The 26,330-nt window shown below is 38.8% G+C and overlaps 1 protein-coding gene across 1 annotated transcript in view; it reads right to left on the bottom strand.

The window, feature by feature from the left end:
• Window positions 1-23,078, bottom strand: part of SYCP1 (synaptonemal complex protein 1) — a 37,221-nt gene extending 14,143 nt beyond the window's left edge. Inside the window, 16 exon segments of the mRNA XM_035122187.2 lie at window positions 407-469; window positions 1,236-1,317; window positions 3,286-3,356; window positions 6,863-6,980; window positions 8,334-8,437; window positions 9,802-9,863; window positions 12,302-12,378; window positions 14,844-15,028; window positions 15,139-15,233; window positions 16,450-16,558; window positions 18,282-18,355; window positions 19,120-19,228; window positions 20,503-20,561; window positions 21,004-21,077; window positions 22,172-22,239; window positions 22,917-23,078. Of these exon segments, the coding sequence (XP_034978078.2) occupies window positions 407-469; window positions 1,236-1,317; window positions 3,286-3,356; window positions 6,863-6,980; window positions 8,334-8,437; window positions 9,802-9,863; window positions 12,302-12,378; window positions 14,844-15,028; window positions 15,139-15,233; window positions 16,450-16,558; window positions 18,282-18,355; window positions 19,120-19,228; window positions 20,503-20,561; window positions 21,004-21,077; window positions 22,172-22,239; window positions 22,917-23,078 (1,512 nt within the window).
• Between the last annotated feature and the right edge of the window lie 3,252 nt (window positions 23,079-26,330).

The raw sequence follows: 26,330 nt of genomic DNA, 5'->3' as shown, positions 1-26,330 counted from the left end.
CACATGCGCAGAAGCATGCTTTCATGCATGCACAAAAGTGCCACTCAGGTTGCAGACGTTTCGGGGTGCGAATGGCAACCCAAGGTAACACTGTAATAAAAAAAATGGGTTGTAATCCAAAAAAAGGTTGCAAACCAGGACATGCACTTCCAGGTTTGATGTATTTGTAATCCAAAATGTATGCAAACCAAGACGTATGTAAACCAAGGTACCACTGTACTGCCTTCTAAGAAAATTCATAAAGACTGTGGGTAGCCAACCACATATGACTGTAAAAGGACAGCAGTTCTACTCTATGCTATCAGAAGTTGTTTGAGGATCCTTCTTGGTACCCTGGTACACAATAACATTTTATAAATGATATAATTCTATATCTATATTTTTATAACTCTAAAAAAGTACTTACGTCTTGCTGCAATTCTTCAATATTCCTGGATTTTGTTTCAATTTGTTTCTTTAAACTGTTAATCTAAAAATTGATAAAAATATATTTATGTGAGTATGTGCATAAAATAATTTGCTCACCTGCATGAAACATGTACATCTATAAATTATCTTAATAATCATTAAACTATGAAATCATTAAAAATGAAACGATGAACCAGTAATTTCAGTTATGCATATGCTTTTTTTTCTATGTAAATATCATTTCTGAAAAACTGAAACATTGCAGAATAAATCATTGAACAAACATGAAGTAAATTATATTTTCATACCTTGCTTTCAAATGTTTTCAGTTGTTTTTCCTTTTTAGAAATTTCATTTCCAATGTTTCTAACCTGAAATTATATTGTAAAATCTGACAAATATTTTTTCATTGATAATATTTTCATAATTATGAATTCTGCCTTTTATTGTATTTTGGCATACCAAGAAAACTTCACATCCAGCTTTCAATATAATAATTTATCTATACAGAAAGTAATCACAATTCTTGAAAAAGGTTCCTGAATTGCATTAATTTATGATCAAGAACAATCACACATAACACACACACATATGAACTGGGGGTTAACCTTGAGTTAGCCATCCCTGATGTAGATAGTAAGGGACTTAGCCTAACCCTCCTGCTCTTGCCAAGTAAGATTATAAGGAACTTTTACAAGGAACATTCGTTTCTTTCATTGTTATAATTAATTAATGTTCCTACATTGTATGTTTTCTAATAAATAAATTATTTTGTAGCTCATCAATTTACAATGAAAATATATACATGAGAAGGACCAATATCATACATTGTCTTCACTTTCATCAAGTTTGCTTTTTGCCTCTTCATTTTTCTTTTTCATCTCTTCTTTTAGGCACTTTAATTCATTGCTACATGTCAAATTAACACAAAGAGTTATTACGGTTAACAAACAGCTGACTAAATATTTAGAACAGAAAAAGTGGCTTTATTTAAGTCCAATGTTATTGAGGTATGATCCTGTGAAAGTTTGAAGAACTTTTCTGACAATAAGAACTGTTTGACAATAGAACAGACAATAGAAGATGGTGGACTCTTCATTGTTGGTTTTAAAGCAGCCATGGACACTTTCATTGAGATTCCTGCATTGCAGGGGATTGGACTACATGACCCTCATGGTTCCTTCCAACTATACAATTCTGTTATTCTATGATTCTACTTTCCTTCCTATATGGACATCCTTTTGCATGACAAATTCTTTCCACTGCCCCCTCCCCACCTATTGGTTCTTTAAACTTAGCTCCCCCCCCAAAAAAAAAAAAAAACTTCACGGGCTATGTTTGGTGTTGGGAATTTTGGCCCTCCAGATATTGCTGACTTGCAACTCCCATCATCCCTGGCCATTGCCCATGCTTGCTGCGACTGATGGAAGTTGTAGTTCATCAACATCTGCAGAGCCAAAGGTTCCCCACACTTGGGCTAGGTAATGCTCACTTCAAAGGAGAAGCAAGCATTAGAAATCTCTAAATTCTTGTCTGACTCAGATCAAAATCTGAGCCAGAAGACTTCCTGACTGACTCCTTCTTTGCAGATCTGGTCCTGGAGAACATCATGGGGAGGTGGGGTAAAAGTCCACAGGTAACCCTTTTACCCCAGAAAGGGTGGGTGGAATTTTGCCCAGTAAATTAAGACTGTGTATCTAACATACCTTTAAACCACAAACATATTGTTTCCCTCAAAGAATTATAGGTAGTGTAGTTTACTACTTACAGAATTATAATACCCAGCAACCCTTAACAAATGCTCAGAATTCTTTGAAGGATATAACACGCTTCAGATGTGTTTAAAGGTATAGTATATACACAGCCTCAGTTTTCCCTAGGCCAACAATTAAAAGCTTCTAACTAGCAAGGCAATGATGTGATCAGAATAGAGCCCAACCCAGTTAACCCCTTGTCAACCTACGGAAATGTCTCTTTTCATTTTGCTACATGCTGCATTAAAGAACTGAGACAAGCGCTTTTCCCTCTAGCAGGATGGTGATTTTTTTGTGGAACAGCCTTTGAAAGTAAGACAATGTTTTAGGGAGGTGGTCTTATTTTCAATGTCTCAGACAATGAACCAATTGTTTTGATAATAATTTGATTCATTTTTGGTTAAGAAATCTAGTGTCCAGTGATGGATACAAGGGTTCAACTGGACAAGGCCCATTATTTAATAAGATATAATTAATCATTACACCTATTTCATTTCCACATTTTAAATGTGAGGGTAAATTAAATTGATTTGAAATTATTAAAACTGATTGTGAATAATGTACTAATTTCAAACTCATCTATGTCAGTTAAGTTTGACAAAAGAGGCATTAGTATATAAGAATAAAGACAATGGGCTGAGTCCAGACTTTATCCGCACTTTAAAGCTCAGTTGGAGCAAATGACAATCTGTGGAAAACCCAAATTGATGTTTGCTCTGATTGAGCCCCGAAGAGGGGATTTTTGCAGGGAAAGCTCCAAAGCATAAACAACAACAACATTCAAACATGGAGCTTTTAGTCATGGACCTGTGCTTGGAAAGAGTGAGGCAAAGGATAAGTATCAATAAGCCCTTAGTTGCACTTAGTTCCTAAGAAAGTCAATGGACCTTAAGTCATGACTAACTGGATCCATCAATTTCAATAGGATTTGAACTATTTTACAAAGCAATCCTAACTGAGTCTAGTCAGATGTAAGGCCTGCTGAATTCAAAGAGGTTTACCCCAGGTTAGTAGGGTTAAGATTGCAGTAAGAACCTAATGCTGTGAAATTATAATATAAACTGAAAATATTTTATAGTAAAACATTCTATAATATAGTGAAAAGATTCTCATTTTTTCTTGCCTTAACTGGATGTTGGTTTCTTTTAGGTTTTGTATTTGCTTTTCAGCTTTTTCTCCAACCCTTTTATTGTCCTGAACAAAATTAAAAGCAATATATTACTGAAAATAGATGTGATACATGGAACTTTATATACTAATACTGTATAAAAATGGCCACAAATGGAACATTTACCTTGGGTAGCCCACTGCCACAAATAAATTTCACAATATAATATGCAAACATAGTAAAAATGTGAATGCAATATAGAATATGCAATACAGAAAGCAACAAGGGTGTGAGCGCCATCTTCTGATATTCTGAAGAGAATGGGTTTCTACTGAGTGAAAGGCAGAAGTCACAGTGTGTTTCCAATTCAGATTCCAGATGCCCAGGGGAATGCCATGGGGAAGAACAACTTTGGTAAGAACTTTGATGAGCTGTTCCTGTTTACACACTTGGATAACCTGGGTGGATAGATAATGATGTATGTTGCTACTGAAATGCCAGATTGGTTGCAAATATTGCATTTTGACTGTTGGGAAGTGCATAATGAGCACAGTGGGATATGGTGGAGGGTATTGTCATCATGTTTCTGGAAGGGGAAGGTATTATATGGTAAAAGATAGGTATCATAAAAAATAGAGAGGGGGATTGGCTGCAGGCTGCTCCCTCTACCTTGCAGCCAAGTAACTGGTGATTGGTGGAACTGTTATTCAATGCCAGGTACATAATAAGTCCACCCTCATCTATGATTTAATTATGGATGAAAGAGCTGTATTTGCTTGTATAAGCAAGACCTGGTTGTGAGCTGGGTGGAGTAGATTTGACAAACACACACCTCTAGGTATTTATTTCCAATAAATCTACATATTGTATTGTTGTATATCAGAAACATGCAACATAGAACATAATTGATTCAGTTATAACAACCATTAACCTGATGCTTCTTTATATAGAGAGAGGCAGTATTGATTACAACCACATACAGCTGTTTTTTATGAGTTATTACATGGTTAACATCTTAAAGGAATATTATCAGTTTCTTTTAGTCAATACTGCCTCTCTCTATATAAAGAAGATCAGGTTAATGGTCATTATGACTGAATCCATTATGTTCCATGTTCCATGTCTCTGATATACTGTACAAGAATACAGTATGTAGATTTATTGTTTAGTATCCATGTTATGTTACTTGTTTTTGTATAAAACTACATCACATTATGTTCGTTTATATAATCCAGAGTATGTATGGCTGACGAAGCCCGGTTGGGCAAAACAAGGAATTATGCTGGAATCCTGGAAAATATACCCTGGAATATTTTCTGCATGTGCCATTCTTCCAAGTTCTTCATCTGATACCATACAAGGAACGCTAGAATTCGTAAAAGCATCTTCACGTGGAACACTACAAGATTGATATAAGAATTCCACACCATGGATATTGCTAATATAAGAACTGAATAGATTGTATTTCCTGGCCAATCTGCTGGACTTTAATTTCTCATAATATGTTTCATTCATATGATAAGTTGGTCTATAGAACCACATATTTTGATATTATATGTTGAATCACACTTGAAAAGGAATTTATATAGTTACATACAGCCTGTTACATTGTTTGTGTTGTTATCCCTGATTGAGCTGGCAGAAGTAGTCTCAACCGTGGTACAGACAGTGGTTCTGGATGACTTCAACATTCACACAGAGGATACCTTGCTTGGACCAGCTCAATACTTCAAGGCCTCCATGACATCTATGGAGCTGTTTCAAGTTGTCTTGGGCCAATACACAGTACATGCTTAATATGTACAGTACATGCAAGTTAATAATAGTTTGGATAGTGGAAGAATGGAGCTGACCCATTTGTTATGACTAGACCTCTATCTGATAAAGTTTGGACTTAGGACACCAGCCCTTTATGTAGAGGAAGGAGATTTATTTGGATGGTTCATCCCTGGATATTTGTGAACTCTGTTAAATATTCCAGTAACAACAGTTGATGATCCTGTGAAAATCCTTGCATCATTTTGGTACAGTGAGATGAGGAGGGCTATTGGCATGATAGTTCTGGACTACCCTACTCCAACACTGGAGCATTGTGCTCCTTGGTTTTCCTCTGAGTGATGAGCAATGAAACAAGTTGGATGAGGGCTAGAGAGGAAGTGATGAAAGAGTCAGTGTGACACCAATAAAACTCTGGTTAGAGCAAATAACCACCTCTACCATGTAGCACAGTTGTCAGCAAAAAAAAGAACCATTGCTGCCTCCATGTCCTCAAGCAGTCATTCAACAGAGCTCTTTTGTACAGTAAAAAAAAGTTGGTATCACCTATCCCTGTTAATGGGACACTGAAACAGCCTTTACTGTGGTCATTTTGCTGGCACTTTGAGGACAAAATCTATCATCTTCATGCTGATTGTGTTGCCAGTGATAATACTGTATAGTCTCTGGTGAGATATCCAGCATGCTGTTTATTCAATTCTATATTATCATTTCCAGTTATTGAGGCCTGATGTGGACAATGTACTTTTGTCCTTCCATCCCATTTCTTACTGTTTCAGTCCTTGCCCATCCTGGCTTGTTCGTGAAAATTGGGTGAGTGAGGCAAGGTGGATTCAGTGGGTGGTTAAATCATTCTTGTGTTGGGCAGTCCTTACCACCTTGAAGGAGGCAATGGTGTGTTCAGCCCTGGAAAAAACCTTCCTGGACCCTGACGTACTTGATAACTATTGCCCAGTTGCTAATCCGGGGGGGGGGGGATTGCTCAAGAGGGTGGTGCCAGTTCAACTACAGACCTTTTTTGGAAGAAATTGATTATATGGATCATTGCAATCTGGGTTTAGGCCTGGTTTGGCAGAGAATCAGCCTTGGACACCTGGATAAATGACAATCTCCAGAGGAGGGACAGACACAGTACAACCATATTGCTTCTGCTGGATCTCTCAGCAGCTTTTAGTATCATTGATCATGGTATCCTGAATAGTTTTTGTGAATTGGTGGTTAGGAGCATTGTTCCATGTAGCTCCATTCCTTCTTGCATAGCCAGTCTCCGATGATAGCACAAGGGCTATGTGCCTATACCCTGACAACTCAGTAACAGGGTGCCAAAAGGCACTGTTGTATGCCTGTTGTAACATATGTTGTATGTTATTTAACTATTTGAAGCCATTGGGGTGGGCCCAGGTAGTGTGTTGTGTCCCTTGCTGGGCACATATCACAGCAGGCCAAGGGATGTGCTCTGGCTACCTGTTGGCCATCCATCTCTATTCTGGCTAGCTGTTAGCCATCCAGATCTTTATTTTCTTGTTACTTACATATAAAGCCATAAACAGCTCTGAATCACATTAGTGAAATACCAACATCTCCTACATTGCCTAGTAAAACTGTCAACAAATGGAACTCAGTTAACTGCAATATTGTTTAATGGTGTTGTTTTATTATACAGTAATTATTTTAATTATGGATGTCTACATTTTAACACTTGTGGAATCATTTTATGTATTTTATAAGCTGCTTATAAGTCAATTTTGGCATTAAACAATATAAAAATAAATCATAACCATATTTCATTATTACAATGAAAATAAGGGAAACTTGCCTTAAGATCTCCTTGAAGCTTTTTAAAAGCAATAACTATATTATTTTTCTCTGTTGTGATGCATTCCTTGTCCGATAAAAGTCTACTCAAATCCAGGCTTAGTTGCTCATTCTTTAATCTATTAGAATAATGAATAAATATTAGAAATAATGATTTTATATATACTTCTCAAGTGTGTGATTATAGACACAATCCATACATTGGGTGGTATCCAACCAAGTGCTTCTACTAGTTCAATGATTTCCACTTGTGCAATGGAACTTCTCCTGCCTCTCCTCCCCCCCCCCCCAACTCCTGTGTCCTGTCCAAAGCTGCTCCAGAGGGTTGGAGGAAAACCCAAAACAGGTGTAGAGAGTGTGGGGGCAGAAGGGATGGGAGGTTCCATTACATAGCCCAAAGTACTTGTGCCAGCAAAAGTGCTTCATCAGATACCACCTACAGTTAAATAGTTTCATAGAGAGAGATTTATACAATGCTACTATCCGGTTGTGTCCCACTGTCTGTTTTTAGCTTGCATCAGATAGAATAATGTTAACATTATAGATACACACACACACACACACACACACACACACACACACACACACACACTATTTGTATATAAATAAAAATAATATTAATGCGAGCTGGAATGTATGTAAGAAATTTAATGTGTAGTGAAGTCAATGTAGGTTTTGCATCTGCAATATTGTCTGCTTGGGGACAGAACTCCTGGATCTACTACTGTCAATGGAGGCACACTTCAGTGACTTTCTACCATCTTTGCCTGGTGGCCCAGCTAAGTCCTTATCTGGATAGGATACCTGGCTTCAGTAATCTCAGCTCAAGTGACCTATAGATTAAATTAGTGTAATGCACTATATGTGGGGCTGCATTTAAAGACAATTTGGAAACCACAGCTGATGCAGAATGCAGCAGCAAGAGAGTTAACAGGAACAATGCAGAATAAGCATACAATACCAGCTCTGGCACACCTTCACTGACTACAACATGAACATATTAGGACCCTGTCTTCACCTGAGTCCTTCTCCATGTGCCTCCTCTGAAAAAGGTTCAGAGGGTGGTGACAAGGGAAAGGGCCTTTTGGGATGTGGTCCATGCCTATGGATTGCTTTACCCAACAAGGTCCACCTGGCACCAACATTAACATCCTTTCAGAGCTATGTTTAAATGTACCTCTTCTTCCAGAATTCTAAGGGGATATGATTATCATGCTTATTGCCGTTTCTGTACATATGCATGAGATGGTATTTTGATTTTACATGGTCAAATGATGGTTTTTTAAAAACTCTGCAAGTTGTCAAGAGAACTTTTTTATTATGTGACAAACTGAAATAATAAATAGTAATTATAAAAATAAAACAATTTTGTTAGCGTATTAAAAGTCATAGCTCACTAAAAACAAAACATGAAATGAAATAGCCTTTCATAAGCAATATTTTGCTAGTTTTTATGTATAACAAGCACATACTTTTCTTCTTCAAGCTCTGCTGTCACTGCTGTAAGCTGCACTAAGCAATTTTGGTTATTTTCAAATGCTCTAGATAACTCCATTTCCAAGTCATGCATTTTTTTCTGCAGATAAAAAAGTATAAAAGCATTTGCACTTTACACCTACTGTGTCCAACAACTTCAACGAAACAGGTTGTGTTATACAGTATTAGTTGACGTTTTCCCACAGCAGACAGGGCAGTTTAGAAAAGTGTGGAAACTGAAGGATACCTGCTTAAAATGTGGATGGAATGAAATCCTTGAGTAGCACTAGTTCATGCGCCCCACATCTCCATTCATTTCTCCCCCTATATGTGGTCAAGATACTAGTAGTTTGGAGCTCAAGTAACTTGACAGTGAGTTAGATTGAGCACACAGATCTCCCATTCTCTGGGTTGCCCTGGCCACTACCATGTTTCCACATGCTAAGAACAGGGAACAGGACTCTGCAAGCCCCATGGTGCTCTCTATGAGTTTTACGCTCAGAGCATGATCCAGCGAAACAGTGCAATCCAAATCCCAAACCTACCAGGATGAAAGAGTTTGAATTTGGTGGGTCTGGAGCTTTCTTGGTTCAGCCGAGCTATGTCAGCAAAAGTCGCTAACCCTGGCTGAGCCAGAGATACACCAGCATAAGTTCTTCACCACAGCTCAGTTGTGGGGTAGTTCCACCAAAAGGGGCATTCCAGGATATGGTAGGGCATGAAGAGACTTAACACCTATTCCAAACCCCTTTCAAAGTGGTCACCATAGCTGCCAAGTTTTCACTTTTCTCGCGAGGAAGCCTATTCAGCATAAGGGAAAATCCCTGTAAAAAAGGGATAACTTGGCAGCTATGGTGGTCACATGATCTAGCAACTTCAGTCATAACTGAGGTTATATGACTCCCCATCATTATCCCACACTTTCTCATGCATTTCCCATCACTTTCCTTTTGTCTGATTTTTTGTTAAGTGGGTTTGCTGCACCAAACAACCAGAAAGAAAATTAAACAAGCTAACCTGAATAGCAGAGTCATCAGCAGTTCTAGATTCCTTTTCCTTTATTATTTGATTTTTTTCTGACTGTGCATACTCCAACTGGTTCTTCAAATCTTTTTGAAGCTTGATTGAACTTTCCTAAATAATAAATATATTTGAAAACCATATTGTAATATAATATATTTTAAATACCAATTATGTTTAAAACAAAAAAAGACAATGATGATTGTGAACTTGTATAATGGCCTGAGACTATAAAATTGTAGGCAATACATACTTGGATCACAATCCAATGCAGAGTTGAGCATAGGGCAAGTATGCTTTACTATGTGTATGAATGGTTCTTGGGTATTTTGGTAATTAAAATAAATTGGTAGAGGTTTGAAGAATTAATCCACAGTATAATGAAGGAAATGGAACTTTTAATAAGACTAACTGGTGAAATGGTTTAAATAAGAGGTCCCTTACCAAGGCTATTTCAATTTCTTCAAGTTGTTTTTCTTTATCATTTTTCAGTTTGACCATCACGTCTGCAACAAATATAAATGCAAATAATACAAAATAATGCATTCTTTGTTAGGAAGTAGCATATATTATTTGCTTTTAAGTTCAACTTAGCAAGTTATTGAAGTTATCTCAAATGTGTTGTGGGATCAGTTTGTTAATACAACAGATGCTGTAAAAAGACTACTGGCAACTAGGCCTGGGCTGGGTGGCGCAATGCGCCAGGGTGCCTGGCCACCAGGGGCGCTGCTGCTCTGCCCCCACCTCCCTGCCCATGCCTTCAGCGCGCCCTGCGGGGCCAATGAGAAAAACTTCTCCCCCCGCCCCCTGCAGTCGCCGCAGCCCTCCTCCCACAGCCGAGCACCTCGCACTCGGGAGAGCCGAGCGCGCTGTCTGAGAGAGTACGAGGATGAGCCGTCTGCACGCCTTCGCCCGCCCACCCTTCCTTAGTCCCCTTGCCTCGGGAGTGGCAGCGCCCAAAGTCACCGTTCGCCTGGCGCTTTGCAGGGAGGTGGGATGGAGACCCCCTCTGCCGTCGCCGCTGCTGCTGCCCCGACGCCCGCTGCAGCCGCCTTCGCGGCTTCTCCTGCTGCTCAGCCTGTTGCTTTCTGCCCTTTGTCTGCAGCCAGCTGAGTGCCGGGCTCTGGCGAGGTGCAGGTGGGGGGTATTTAATAGGGGCCGGGGTGCCCGGTAGCTGCGCACGTGGGGGAGCTGCTCTGGAACTTTCCGAAGGAGAGGTGGGGGCGTGCAGGGGCGAGCCCTGCGGAGGAGGCTGCAGGTGGTGGGTCTGATTGGCCGCGGGTCGCGTGCTCCCTCGGACTCGCCGCTTCCTCCTGCTGTCTGGGAGAGAGAGGCTCCTTCCCTCACGATCCCCTTCCCTTCCTTGTGATCTCGTGGTACTCACATATTTTGTATTTTAATAAAGTTGTGGCCAAACTTATGCCAAAAACCTTAAAAATTTCTGTGTGGAGTGTGTTTTACTTTGAGGGGTGGTTTGGGGACCTCGAAACGCAATGAACGGGCAACAAAAAACAGTTTGTTTATGTTTCCTGCTTTCTTTTCCCAAGCAGAGATAATATGCAAGTGTGGTGTCAGCTCCCTAAAAAGGGAGGGATCATCGCACCACGGCGCCAGATATGCTTAAGATGGCCCTGACTATACACTTGATCATGTGCCTTCTTGACCCGTGCCTGATACTGTTTTACTGTGTTTACATGTCTGTATCTGTTTTTATTATACTGTTTTATTGTTTTTATGTTGTATTTTTGTAAACTGCTCACACATTTTAAGTATTAAGTAGTTTAGAAATGCTTTTATATAAATAAAATAGTAAATATTGTGCAATATCCAATGATGATATCACCCTTTGTATTTTAAAAATGTTTTACATGTACACCCAAAAATAAAAGTACAAGCACCAATAAGTCAGGATCTGCAGGGGCAAAAATGGCTCCAAATCAAGTTTACAGACTGACATTATACAGTTGGATTTTTAAAAACAACAACAAAAACCTGATATTTACTTTGATCCATATCTGTTAATATGAACCTAAATCTACCTGCAGAATAAAGATGATATCAGTCTGCACAAAGAGGGTATAGACACCAAATTTTAGGGCCTCATTCCCCACTCCATCAATTTTGTTTGTGCCTCAGACTATCCAAGCCTGAAGTTCAGCTGTATCAGGCCCCTCTGAGGGCCAGTTTTCATCAGGACCACACTGTGCTGAGATGATGTTACAGCATGATACTCTTAATCTCAGGGTCATGGGTTCTAGCCTCACATTGGGTGAAAGATTCCTGCATTGCAGGGGGTTGGACTAAAAGACCCTTGTGGTCCCTTCCAACTCTACAAGTCTGTGATTCTGTGCCCTTTCTTTTCCATTACGTCTCCCTCCTGCTTCTAGTCCTAGTAGATAAAATTATATTGGTGCTAACAAAGACTTCCCTCCTAGAGCTAATAGCAAGTGTGTGAGTGGATTTTTCAATGGGGCATGGTGGGTGTGGAAATAATTAAACCTCCCTTCCCTGCATGCTGAAATCAAGACAAAAATCAGTTCCCCAGAACCATCTATTTACTCCCCCCGACCCCAAACCAATGTGGTTACCAATGCTGCATTTAGCATCATGTTTGGCCCCAACATAGAGCCACTGATACTCAAGAATAAAAAACAGAATTACCCAATTTCCCTGGAAAGAAATCACTGTGTATTGAAAAGTGAGAATATTAAAACATCCTACCTAAGGGAAAGAGAAGGGTTAGCAGAAAACAATTTGAGAACCAACATTGTTGGTTCTAAACAACTGGCTCCTTCTTTCTCACCTAACAAAGGAAACAATAACTGCTACACTACTGAATTACCATACTTAACACAGGACTTAGATGAATATTCATATAATAGAACTATCATTGCTAATAATAATAATTAGTTTTAAAAAACACAGTATCTCTATTTCCTTGTACACAACATACCTAATTCAGCTGATTTCTTTTGGAGTTCCAAAACCAATATATCTGAATCATCCCTGAGTTCCTTCTGTCTATTAAATTCATTGAAAACATTCAGTGTATCATTTAATAAGAAATAAAAAATTGATTAAATCAGCAAATCATATAGGTATGAACTTGGGAGAGAAACATATTTGTATAACTGTTAAGAGACATATATTTACTGCTTGAAATGCCTATAAATGGTAGAAACATGGCTGTAAAGATGTATTAAACCTGAGTGGCAGGTTGAGTAACAGACCTACCGTAATTTTTCTTTCCCATCCTTAGCTGACTTTGCCCCATCTTTCCTTTCTCTTGGTCAACAAACAAACAGAAAAGTCGGGATCTTTTAAATAATTTTATAAAAACAAAAAGTATCATTGGAATTCCTTAAATAGTATTACTATGTGCGAAGTTTTTGGTATCATATTCTGCTGGGACTTGGGACTTTGACACAAGAAATGGCTCCAGAAAAGGTGAGGACCCTGGGCATTTCCCAGTAACCCTGCTGACTGAGCTTCAGAACAAAGAGCTGAGATTTTGTGAAGACTTGTGTAGGCAGACAAAGCTTATTCTGCAATTGGCCTTGACCTCTTGAAGAGCTGGGTGCGCTGATTTAAAGGACCCTTGTCAGATTCTACAAGCACTTACTTCCACTTGTACACAGAGAAAATAATATCTTGAAGCAAATTAAACTGAATAAATGGAGTTGTGAGGGTTAACTGGTTCCAGTCACTGCATCACTTCCTTGATCAAATTAGCAGTTTCCCCACTCTTACCACATTTAGTTTTTTTAAAAAAATTCAAAAACAATTGGAAGTCAGTCGTGGATCTCCCAGCACAATGTGCTTGGGCCCGAAAGCAGGATTTCCCAAACTTGGGTGTCCAGATGTTTTTGGACTACATCCCTGATCACTGGTCCTGCTAACTAGGGATGATGGAAGTTGTAGTTAAACAACAGCTGCAGACCCAAGATTGGGAAATCCTGTTCTAAACTAATATGTTAAATCCAGTCAAATATCATATTTTTCCATTTTCATATCCTCAACTATAATACATACTACATGTATACAAGTTATATACAAATTGATGTTCCATGCACACTTCCTCCCCCTGATCCCATTCTGGGTTTGTTTTTAAACAGATGATATAGTGGGAGCTGATCAGGATGAGTACCACAATGCATGGAGAGAGGGGGTTAACCTTTTTCTTCATGAAATTGTCCTAAGAACAATCCGCTGCAAAAAAATTCAAAAACAGCAATTTTTTTCAGTTTTGTAAAGTCATGAGTAACAATGAGTAGATATCAACTGCAAATATATTAGGCCAACTTGGCAGTTAATCTTTTTTAACTTTGTTTACTAAACAGAAGTAAAATAAATACAGTGGTACCTTGGTTTACAAACACAATTGATTCCGGAAGTCTGTACTTAACCTGAAGTGTACTTAACCTGAAGAAAACCTTCCCATTGAAAGTAATGGAAAGTGGATTAATCCGTTCCAGACAGGTCCGCGGACTAAACTGAAAATACTCAAACCGATGCGTACTTAAACCGAGGTATGACTGTATGCTAAATTAGATCACTCTCTATGAGTCTAGGGCAGTGTTTCTCAACCACTGTTCCACGGCACACTAGATGTTGCCTGGTGTGCCGTGGGATAATTACTTTATATATAGTCAATATAGGCACAGAGTTAATTTTTTAAACATTTTCTAATGGTGGTGTGCCTCATGATTTTTTTCATGAAACAAGTGTGCCTTTTTCCAAAAAAGGTTGAGAAACACTGGTCTAGGGCAGTGGTTCCCAATTAGCTAAGTACTGTGAACCTAAGCCCCTTCTTTTGAAAATTTTGATATTTCTATGGTAGTTTTATGTGAATGTTGCCACGGACCCCCTGAGGTCCACTGACCCCCAATTGGGACCCACTGGTCTAGGGCATTAGCAATTTTTCCAGTGCATATTACCCAAAGCAAACTATCATTATTCACACCAAAACTATTATTCACCCTTTTGAGGGAAACTGCTAGGTTTCCCCTCCCTTGTCCCATGGTGCGGATTGTGAGCCCCACCTCCCATGAATGGTTGCTATTTAAAGAAAAAATGCAAACCGTGGGGCTACTGTTTCTACGTAACATGTACTTTAACCCTGAGAGAACAAATAATCATATCTGAAAGCTATTCGGGAGTGGGGAGTATTTATTTTGTCCTCACTATATACCTGAACAAAGAGGGTTTCATGTGTAAAGACTTGGGCAAAGCTTGTGATTAAGTGACAGATTCTCAATGTTCTTGTCATTCTGTCACTGGTGGAGGAAGAGGAGTGTGGGGGGAGCGCACTGCCCCCAGCAGCGCAATCAAGGCAGGGTGCCATCACAGCTGCCTTCCCGCCCCGCCTGCTCTCCGCCCCCCCCCCCCGGTGCCAGAGCATGAAGCTCTGCCACTGCATTCTGTGAAACCCTGTTGTCACCAATAGTGCTATTCTTTCTTATGTATGCATGTAAGGTCATTTTTACCTCATTTCTTCTTTTTCTAGCAGTTCCTTCAAACTGGAAACTTTAGTCTGGAGATCATCAATAACTGATGCACTTGTTCCTTTAAAGTCTTTAAATTCTTCTATTGTTGCTTCCTTTTGTTCAGTTACTTGAATTAATGTTTTTACTGCATTTTGGAACTCAGTTTCTAAACCCTTACATGTATTCTAAACAGAATAAAGAATATATATTGAAATTAAGATAAAATTCAGAAAAAAATCACTTCTGTTCTGTATTATTGTATGTGTATTATACAAAAAATATTGCAAGTCCATACCTCTGCCTTTTGCAAAGAACTTTTAGTTTCTTCCAGTTCAGTCAATAAGTCATTTTGTTTAGTCTGTGCTTTTTTTAACGCTTCATCATGTTGTTCTAAATTTAAAAGTAAAAGACAACACATTTTCAGACATTTGGGGTTTGGGGTAATCACGACCTCAGTTGTGTGAAAAAACCTGCCTGGCAGGAAGAGCAAACTCAGGCTCCTGTTTAAAATCACTTTGACTTGCATTCCATGTGCTCAGATCTTCCCTGGGCAGGATTTCAGGGGTCACACACGCTCCGATCCCAGATCCTTCGGCATATCCATGCTTTGTGTCTATCTATCTGTCAGGGACTCACCCTGACTTTGTGTATTAGATTTGTTTAATGAAAAATAAAGCTATTTATTGCGTATTTAGTTATATATATGTAATTGAATATATTCATTGTGTTTATTAAATAGTATTAACAATATTGCAAACACTTTACTTAGTGATATGGAAATTTTATTCAGTGTGTGGCCTGTGGGTTCTGTGTCTTTTGCAGCCCACTTGGTCTGTGAGGTTGGACTGCCCTTATCTAGACTGTACTGTATAGGTCAGTGTGAGCATACTTAAGGGAGTGTACATAAAATGTCACACATAGGTTGCACTGCATGCCAGTGAGGCTTTACCAAATGACATCTCAACAAATTGTTGCCATCGAGATAGAGTAAAGGTACTTTATAGCATTTCTGATGGGAAACCCAATGATCTCTATGTTTTATCCATAATGAACTGTCTAAAATCTGTAAAACTGATGTCTCCTGAACTTGCTTTGTTGAATTTATGGGATGGACATGTGGATACTTTATAAATTTTCGTAAACTGCTTTGAGGTTTTCTCCAATCAAGGGGTATATACATTTTATGAAATTAAATAAATAATAAATAAGTGAAGGATTTAGTAACATGGATGCAGCTATTATTTCAAGGACACAAAAATGGAAAGACATAAAGAACTTGCAAATCATACTCTGGTAAAAACATGTGGACAATAGCCATTTCATTTCATTTGCAAATACTACAAGGCCCAATGCACAAATTTGTCTGTCTGCATCAATGAGAAAAATTTGGGTAGCTTAAACAATCTCTGTATCAATACCACTGGTATATCAAAGATGGTAGCTATCTGTATAATCATCAGTTTACAACATTTGCATTTTTTCTTTGTTATTAGTGTTTATAAATAAAATGATTTTTTAAAAAAATCTGAGGGCAACCAGTTGATTCAGTATGCTGTACCACTACTTCTAATAATGCTATTTGGAATAAAATTATAAAAATGCTTACTTTTTATTTCTTTTAACTCAGCAATTAACTCTCTTGATTCTTGTAACTGTAGGTTTATGTGTTTCATTTTATTATCTTTTTCACCATTTTGCACTGCCAAGTCTGACACCTTATAAAAAGAATAATTTATGCACATAAATAGCCATGCTTGCCATTTCAGTTACACATTTCTGTGTTATGCACATGGTTTAATATTTGCATTTTTACATATAAAACCATTATCAGTTATAGGAGATATGAGAAAGATCATCCTACAACATAATCTTACATTACTGCATTCAGAGAAAAGACTAAACCATGGTTAAGAATTATGAATTTCATATTGGGTTTGCATGCTCCTCCTCCTGCACAGCCATGAAGAGATCAGTAGCTTCCACTTCTGTTTTAGATTAATCACAATTTAGCATTTATTTCAAACTCTAAGCTGTGTTTAATGTTAATCATGATTACTTGAAGCAAGCTAGTCTCATAAGTTATAGTTTGAAATCAGTTTGTTGCAACTGCAGTTCAGATTCAAGGCATTACACAGCCACCATGACTAACAATCACTGCCAGCCTTTTCCTCCATGCATTGGTCTAATCCTTTTATAAAGTCATCTAAGTTGGTGGTCATTATTAAATTTTGTGCCAGTGCATTCCATAGTTTAACTATGTACTATGTAAAGAAGTGCATCATTTGGCTGTTCTGAATCTTCTAACATTCATTGAATGACTCCAGATTCTAGTGCAGGCATCCCCAAACTGGGGCCCTCCAGATGTTTTGGCCTACAACTCCCATGATCCCTAGCTAGCATGACCAGTGGTCAGAGAAGATGGGAATTGTAGTCCAAAACATCTGGAGGGCCGAAGTTTGGGGATGCCTGTTCTAGTGTTATGAGAGTTGGAGAAAAATGTCTCTATACACTTTTTCCACCGTGCAAAATTTTACATGCTTTTATCAATAATTAACCACAGTGTTATGTCATCTGAACTGGGATCTGTGGTTAGTTTAAACCAGTGATGGCTAACACCCCATTTAGAGGTCTAATCTGGCTCCCAAGACCCCACCGATTGCTAAAAAGAGGAAAATGTAAAGTAGATAGCGCTGAGGTGGGCAAAGTCCAGTATCCTGAAGCAGATACAAATTGGCTTTTCCTGATTCTCAGATTGATCATTTGATGGAGGGGGGCATTGAAACCCCCACCATCAGTTGATCTACATGGATCAGCTGAGGAGGTTGAGCTATATGCCTCTCTCTCTCTCTTTCTCTTTCTCTCTCTCTCTCTCTCTCTCTCTCTCTGTGTGTGTGTGTGTGTACATATTCAAGAATGTGAGTAGAAGAACCCCCAAATAGCTCAATGAGGAATGCTGAATAACTGTTGTGGCGGGGGGGGGGGGGGGAGATGTGAAACCAGGTATAAAACTGCCACTAGATGTGAAACTGCAAGATTTTGCTGCATGTTCCACTTTTTATCTTTACTTATTAGTTACATTTTTTACAAAAAGTAACTCATGTGACTAACAAACACATTCATACTTATAAAAAGGCAGGATTAAGACATCCAACTGTGCTGTTTGAAGCAACAGCTAATTAAAATCCAACAGCCTGGCAAAAAAGAAATGTTCTGGCCTGGCACCTAAAGATAGATAATGATGTAATGATGGCACCAGGTGTGCCTCCACACAAAAAGCATTCAATAAGTGGGAAGCCACCACTAAGAAGGTCCTTTCTTGTGCTGACACCTGACACCGTCCCTCTGAGGAGGCACATGAAAAAGGGCCTTGGATTATGAATGTGGGGTCTTGTTAATAACCAACATAATGTTATTAATCTCAGTAACAATAAAACAAACCTGTTTTTCCATTGCATCCATCTCTCTCTTGTGGACTTTTTCAAGTTGTCCTATTTTTTCTGCTTCTTCTTTTACTTCCAAAATAAAGATCATAAATATTTTTATTTTTAGTAACTACATGACAATAAACATACTAAAATAGGAAGATGATTCACACATTTATATACAGTATATCACTCAGTCATATGTCAATGTGTATGTTCACACATCCTGCTAAACCAATTATTGAAAACCTGTTTCAGCCTCAAAGCTACATTCACTCATGGCAACTTTTCAGGAATCACATATCAGTGGCTGATGGATGGGCCAGAAGCAAAAGTGGATGGATCAACAAATGAATTTTATTTTATTTTATTGCTTTGTATAGTAAGCTGTTTCTACACAGCTGTTTCTTCTTCTCAAAGAGGGTATAAAGCAGGGTCAGCGGGAGAGTGGGTCTGGCTCAGGAGGGATGTGGGTCAACCAAGGGCACCACAGTTCTCCAGGCTTCCCAAAACAGAGGATCACTGGCATTTACTGAGGGGTGAGGTGCAGGGAGCTTGGTATAGTGTGTGGCAGTGTTGTTGTGTGCCAAGCTCCCTGTACCTTGCATCTCCTCTCTCTCTCTCTCTCTCTCTCTCTCTCTCTCTCTCTCTCTCTCTCTCTCTCTCTCTCTCTCTCTCAGCACCTGCAACCTTCCATGTTGGGAAGCCAGGACAGTAACTGTGTCCCACCCGTGCTGCCTTACTAGCTACTGCTGATTTCATCCAAGCTCTACTCTTATCCCAGGCTTCTCCCACCAGTAACTACTTCTCTCAAATCATTACACAAATGCCATAAATTTAAAGAAGTTTCTCACATTTAAAAACCATTTCCAACCTGGAGTTTTCTGCTTGTACACGAAGTTCCTCAAAGGCATGTATCATTCTCTAACAGATGTAAATAAACAATTAGTAACAACAAACTTCCTAAGAAGCCAGTGAATATATGCTGAATTTATTCTTAAAATATTTAAAATTCACACCAATTGGGTAGGAAATGGGGGAGGGAGGGTTGATGTTGCATGTGACATCCTGATGTCATGTCCAGGCATTCCACAGCAGCTTGTTTTCGATGGCCAGCAGCGCTAGCAGCTTCTCCTGGTGCTGCTGCTGCTGCTGCTGCTGCCATGGCCCAGGAGCTGCTTCTCCTCTGCAGCAGCAGCAGGAGGAGCCACCGCAAACCACTGTGGCTGCACTTCCGCATTGATGTTGGTATCCTAGCAGGTCTGTTAGTAGCCCAGCAGTCCTTATGGCATTAGCAGCGGCTTGGGAGGCCTTGCACAGGCAGCCTGGCGGCCCTTGTGTTAGCAGTGGTAGCCACTGCACATCCAGATGCCATAGAATTTTGAGGGGGCTTGGTCCCCTCTTTGAAAATTTGCGGGATCAAAGCCCTCCACTCCAATGGAGTCCCTGACACCAATAGTTATTCACTCAATGGTTAGAACAATCCCTTGATATAAATATTTTTTTCTTAAGACATTGAAGAGTACCTACTAATTGAAAGCATTGCTGGATCATCTTTAAAAAGGTAGGTGGATAATGTGGTTTTCGAGGGGAGAGGCAACAGATGAGTGAGGAGGGAATAACCCACTTCCCATTTGCTTTTCTGCCAAACACAGCAAACACACATCTTCCCTAGCTGGAGGAAAATGTAAGGGAGGAGAAGGGAATAACTAGTGATGGGAAGAATAAGGGCTAAGTGCTCTCCCCACCACCACCACATCATGCACCACCAAATCATGCACTCTAACCACCTTTTAAATGGTTAGTGAGACCAAGGTTCCCAGATCTGTCTACTATCTAATATTTAATTCAGCCCTGAGTTAATGAAATAAACAGTTGGACATCATTACCTTATTGATAATAAGTAATTCCAAGCCTATGGAAAACTGCTTTCAGCAACTGCACATAGATATTAAAAAACAGTGCTGATACTTGTAGGATCTCAGGCAATATAATATCTGTAAACCAAAGACCAAATCCTTGAAGGATGCTATCAGCTGAATCCTGGGCTAACCACAGCTCACACTTCTCCTTTTTAAAAGGTGTTTTTTCTATATTTCATTTTTTCAAAGGAAAATGAAACTATGAGAGGCAAGAGTTTGGAGCAAAAAGGAACTGAAAGCAGGTGTGCACCATCACAGAGGACGTGTTGTGTGTGTATATATATAATGTTACTATAAAATATGTGTCTTCATTACCTCCGTGTTATTATTAAGATCCACATACATCTGTCTGGTTTCCTCTTGTTCACATTCATCTAAAACAAAATTAACAATATAAAAGATTAAATATTTATTTTACTATGTAAAAAAATCAGAGATAAAGTAATAAGAATAGCAATGACCTGTTATTCTACTAAAATTCCTGAACTCTACTGAGTCTTTAGAGACAAGATGTTTTGCAACTAAGGAGTCAAAACTCAGAATGCCTTTCTAGTACTCCCATCATATGGAATTGATCTTCAGTTCATCCTGACAAAATAATGCTCTCCGACTTGCTTTTAAGGATGCAAAGGAACATGTGGAGTTTAAAAATCAGCACCTTGAACTCTTGTTTGTAAGACTATAAGCTGTTGCTTTTCCTGCAGAACTGACTAGCAAAGCAGTTCCCAGTGTTAAGTAGGCTAACATGGGAAAGGAGGCAATAAACTATGAGAATCTTTGGGGGGGGGGTGCAAACACTGTTTAAGATATATTTACATTTGTTAGACTTCTCCATCACTTGCATGCACTTTTCTTTGAGCAAATTGCACAAATGTCTTGTAGCACTGTTTCTGGGGAGAAAAACAGTTATATCAGCATTATATCCCTAGTATTATTTCTGTCCATTATGCTTTACAGAAAAAAGTAATGAAAATTTGAAATCCTGTGAAATCTGTATCACCCAGGCTAATAGGGGGAAGGGAAAGATAATCAAAAAAACCCAAGATGTCACCCAGTAGACACACCCAACAGACAAACACAGTAACAGATGGGTCTGGCACAGCAAAAGGCAATTAATTTAATGAGATGATTGAAACTCATAAAATTATTCACTTGAAGAACAGAAAGCCACAATAGAAGCTCCTCTTCCTCCAGAAGCACCTCCACTGCACACCTGTCACATACGGTCAGGTGGGAGGGAGACAGCCATTGAGTCTGGCCAGTATGTGGTTGAACAGGCTCTGCCATATATCAGGCTTTCGATCAACAGCAGCTGGTTTTGCCACAGTCCACCCCACAACTGCTGAAAAATGGCTGCTGCCATGGTCAAGTTGGATGGGGGAACTGCAGAATCCATTGTGGAACTATTATTGGTCATATTCAGCAGGACCACTGAAGTCACACCAGCCATGTTGCTTGCCATTTTCCCATCACCCACTGTTATGGACAAAGTACAATAGGAGTTGCAATGCTCCAGTGATATCTGGCACTGCAACACACTGAGCTTCTTAGAAACCTTGCCCAAGGTTTCAAGCCAAAAGTCACTGATTGCCAAAGAGTGAGGCCCTCTCCCCTGAAAACAACCAGGAAGGGAAGAAATAAGGAGGGGAGGAGCACACAGAAATGCGGCTGTGAAAAGTGGTGGTTTTTTAAAACACACTAAAGAAGACACAGAAGAATAGTAAAAAAAAGCAAACAAAGTATGGCAAAAACATGCAGGTTTTGATTACTTTTTGTGACTTTATGAGCCAGTGTGGTACCAAGGACAGAAGAACAACCTGAAAAACTCATGAGTCCTAGATAGGGCTAGTTCTCCATTTATAATAGATAAAGGTTTATCTTACAGATCTCTCATGACGATGAGTGTAATTAGAAGGGGTTATTAATTGCCTCATACTATAGCATAAACAAATGATTACAAAATTATTATCCTAACATTACTTACTCTTTTAGAAGATCTTTATTTTCATGTATTACATCTTCCAGTTTTAAGCTTAGTTTTTCATTTTCAAACTAAATTTATAAAACATAAAAGATATAAAAATGTCAGTTTCCCAACATACATATTGATTAGACTTGGGTGTTATTGCATTTATTACATCACAAATTACATGTGCATTGTAAAAGCTTGAAATGAAAGTAAGCTTGAAAGTCACAAAATTCTGGCAAGATCCCATGATTTACATACGTAACCTGTACAGTACATGTTTTAATTTTACCAGACTTTATTTAATACCCAAGCAAGAAGTAATCTGTAAACAAGTAGATCATCCTCAATAATACTGTATATACAATACGATACAGTACAAATGGACTCCACTTCTTCCTGAAAAATCATGTACAACACCTTTCCCTCAGCTCATGACAGGGGTTGGGGGAGGAGGGAGGAGGGCTCAACAATGTCAGCACACATTTACAATCCTAACCCCCACCCGCAGAGCTTTGCAGAATGGTGGAGCCACAATCACATTTACAGCCTGGCCACTCACAGCAACCATAGCAGACTACTGGGCACAGGACATTTGGGTCTGATCTCTGCACCAGCTCAAGGCTGGAGCGTGTACTAGGCTACGACAATCCCTCTATGTGCAGGCATTGCACCCATGCTGGGATGGACTGCGCCCTAATTTTTTTGAAGCATTTTATTCTTATCTTAAAATTCGATATTTCAAAATTTTAGAAACACTCGCCTGTAACTCTTGAATAGCTTTACGTAGTGCTTCTATTATCTTTCTGTTTTCTTGCAATTTTCTGTCCTTTTCCTTTAATTCATATTCTATAGTGACTTTCCATCTCTTGATCTTTTCAGCTTCTTTGTAAAGCCCTGAATAAAGCTCATTCATTGTCTCCATGTTAAAAGGCAAGTTTAATAATTTATTAAATAATGTTTAATTAAAAGGTTTTTAACAAAATGCCCTTTCATTTAAATTTTGATACTCACATTAAAACTTTCCCTTGTGTACACCAAGGACAGTAGGAAATATACAATTTAGTAATGTGACAGTGACTGAAATTTTATTTATTTAAAACATTTCTATACTGCCTTTTTATGAAAACATCTTAAGTGAGTTTAGAATAAAGTCCCTTAAAAATACAACAATAATAAAAATAAATCAAGTCAGCACAAAATGAACTAAAAAGTTATGACAATTAGCTGGTATCAAGAACCAGCAAAGGCCTGTGAACAGGAATGTTTTTAGCATGTTTAGATGTTAAACAACATAGAGGATAAAATTTAACCCTGAGGTTCTATGGTACTGAAAAGCACTCCGCAAGCATCATCCTTTGGAAATCTACATCTAATTAGGACCAGAACCACTGCAAAGCAGTACCACCCACCCCTAACTTGGACAGCCACTCCAGAAGGATACCATAGTCAATGGTATCAAAAGCCATGGAAAGTTCAAGGGGAATTAACAAGAACACATTTCCCCTGTCTCTCTCACCCAACAGAAGTCATCATACAGGGTAACCAAGGCAGTTTCTGTGCCAGAACTGGATCTAAACCCCGACTGAAATGGATCTATAAAATCAGTTTCCTTCAACAGTGCCTGTATATTCCTAAATTGAGAGGCTAGGTGTCAGCGTAGTGAAAGAACATAGGTCAGGCATGTCAAACCTGCGGCCCTCCAGATGTTTTGGCCTACAACTCCCATGATCCCTAGCTAGCAGGACCAGTGGTTGGGGAAGATGGGAATTGTAGTCCAAAACATCTGGAGGGCCGCAGGTTTGACATGCCTGACATAGGTGAAAAGTTGAGAACTGAAACTAACGTGATCCAAACACATTCAGATAATGCCAATAATAGATTGTTTTTATTGTAAACTACACAAAATGTAGTGTTATGAGTTTGTGACTGCCAGACTCCCCTAAAGGAAGGTGTTAGAATTTAATCAAGTCTTGGGGGGTTAAACTGAATGCCAGATTCTTAACCTGGACCCAGCTTCCCCGTGGTCAGTGGTCAGGAGATCACCTGAGAGATGGGCGATAAAGAGAACAAAGGAAAGGTAATGGGTACTTTAAAAGCTAAGGAGAGGGGGCTCTGTGCCAGACAGCAAATGGATGGGGGGGGGCCTTCCTCAACTCTGAGTTAGATACAAGACAAAAGGCCAGAGTTGAGAGTTGGCTATGAGGAAATAATGTTGCAGGCTGGTAAAGGCAACAAGTTGTAAAGAGGATCAGAGCACAATGTTTGATTTCTGTTTGACTCCAAGGCTGCAGCTATGGGAGAAACAAGAGCCTCTTAGGGTGTTGATGCTGTGAACCCATCCATCATAGACTCAGATTGTATATATGTGTAAATAAACCATATATACTAAAGACACCACAGTCTCTGCTGTGTCTCATTTCAAAATGGAAACTCTGACCCTGGGTGAACCCCCTGGAACCCCTAGAATCTTGCACCACGCAGAGATATGGGTGGCGTGCAACTCACCTCTAGTTCTGTTTCAGGCACTGGTTTTACAGGTTCTGGAAATACAACATTTAACGTCTCATTATTTAACAACAAATATGTATAATTAGAAGTTACAAACATTATAATAACAATACAGTACAACTGAATAACAGTATTAATTCCTAAATTGCTATGTGTTAGTCTTATTAATATGTGTATGTCCATACAAACATCATAGGTTACAAATGGAATACAGAATATATTGGATTCTGACTTACCAAAAAATAATAGAAACGACATCTATAACAAATTACAATTTTAATGCAAGCAACACAGCTTTAAATACTGCAGAAGTTCTCAGAGATGACTCCAGCAGAAACTGGCTCTCGTTCTAATGGTTACTTCACTTTTCAAGGTCTACCATTCCATCTTTTTTAATATTTATTTTTATGTTTTAACCTTACCTATGAATTCTAGCTGTTTTGACATACTTTTTATCCCAAAAGGCAAGTTATAATCATCTTCAGTTCCCTTGCTAAAATCCTGGAAAAATCAAACATTATAGAAATAATAATACCTTTTAATGGACATAAACTGATTACAGTACTTAGAAATGCAATATGCTAAAATCAATAGGACTTACTACCAAGTTATGAAATCAAGTTAAGCTGTCATTAAAACTAATTCTAATTTAGGAGTATTATGGTCTTAGAAAATATATTCATATTGGGCAATTTCATAACTTCAAGCACTCCACCCCAAAAGGCTAAGAGTAGGTTCTGTAGACGTGGGCAAAGATAAACTCAGATGTTTTAATGAGGAAGAAGAACATACGGGGAACTAGGAATTAATAATAATAATAATAATAATTTCACTCTGGGGCAAATCGTAAGTGCAAGCAGAACATACTAGGATATAGGATCATAAACACATAGACACAAATAAACACAGGAAGCCGTATTATAATAGTGTCAGATTATTTGTCCATGTAGCCCATCATTGTCTAGAATGAGTTGAGTGTCTACTTTTAATTTTCATATGAATGGCATTTTCCTTTGGTTTTGTAGTTTCAAATTTCAAAACTTTGTAATGTTGCATTTTGAGTTATCAATGTTTAAGTGTGGATAAATGGAAATACCAATAATATTTAATTTTTAAAACACTGTTCAGCTTTTGTAAAATTGCTATATATATTTTAAAGTAACAGTTTTTATTTACCTGAAAACATCGTCCATCTCGTTTGCTTGTCTGTGGTTTGACTGCAGATACTTGGGTATTATTCAGTATTGGTGGTACAAACAATTTAAAAGATTTCTCCTGTTCCATTTTCTGTCTAAAAGACACAAGAATTAAACTCTCAAAATAACGCTAGCAATACTAAATTCATGATAAAATGTACTCAATATGTTGCATTATTTTCAATCCCTTTCTATGTTCTGCGGAACAATATAATTTATCATGCTATTAATTCTTACAGTAGCCCTGTCAAGTAGACTAAAGGTAAAGGTAAAGGGACCCCTGACCATTAGGTCCAGTCGCGGACAACTCTGGGGTTGCGGCACTCATCTTGCTTTACTGGCTGAGCGAGCCGGCATACAGCTTCCGGGTCATGTGGCCAGCATGACTAAGCCGCTTCTGGCGAACCAGAGCAGCACACAGAAACGCCGTTTACCTTCCCGCCGGAGCGGTACCTATTTATCTATCGAAG

Source organism: Zootoca vivipara, chromosome 7 (assembly GCF_963506605.1).
Source record: "Zootoca vivipara chromosome 7, rZooViv1.1, whole genome shotgun sequence".
In the NCBI taxonomy this organism is placed as follows: domain Eukaryota; kingdom Metazoa; phylum Chordata; class Lepidosauria; order Squamata; family Lacertidae; genus Zootoca; species Zootoca vivipara.
The sequence above is the reverse complement of the archived record's forward strand: the minus strand, read 5'-3'. Positions and strand labels throughout refer to the sequence as shown.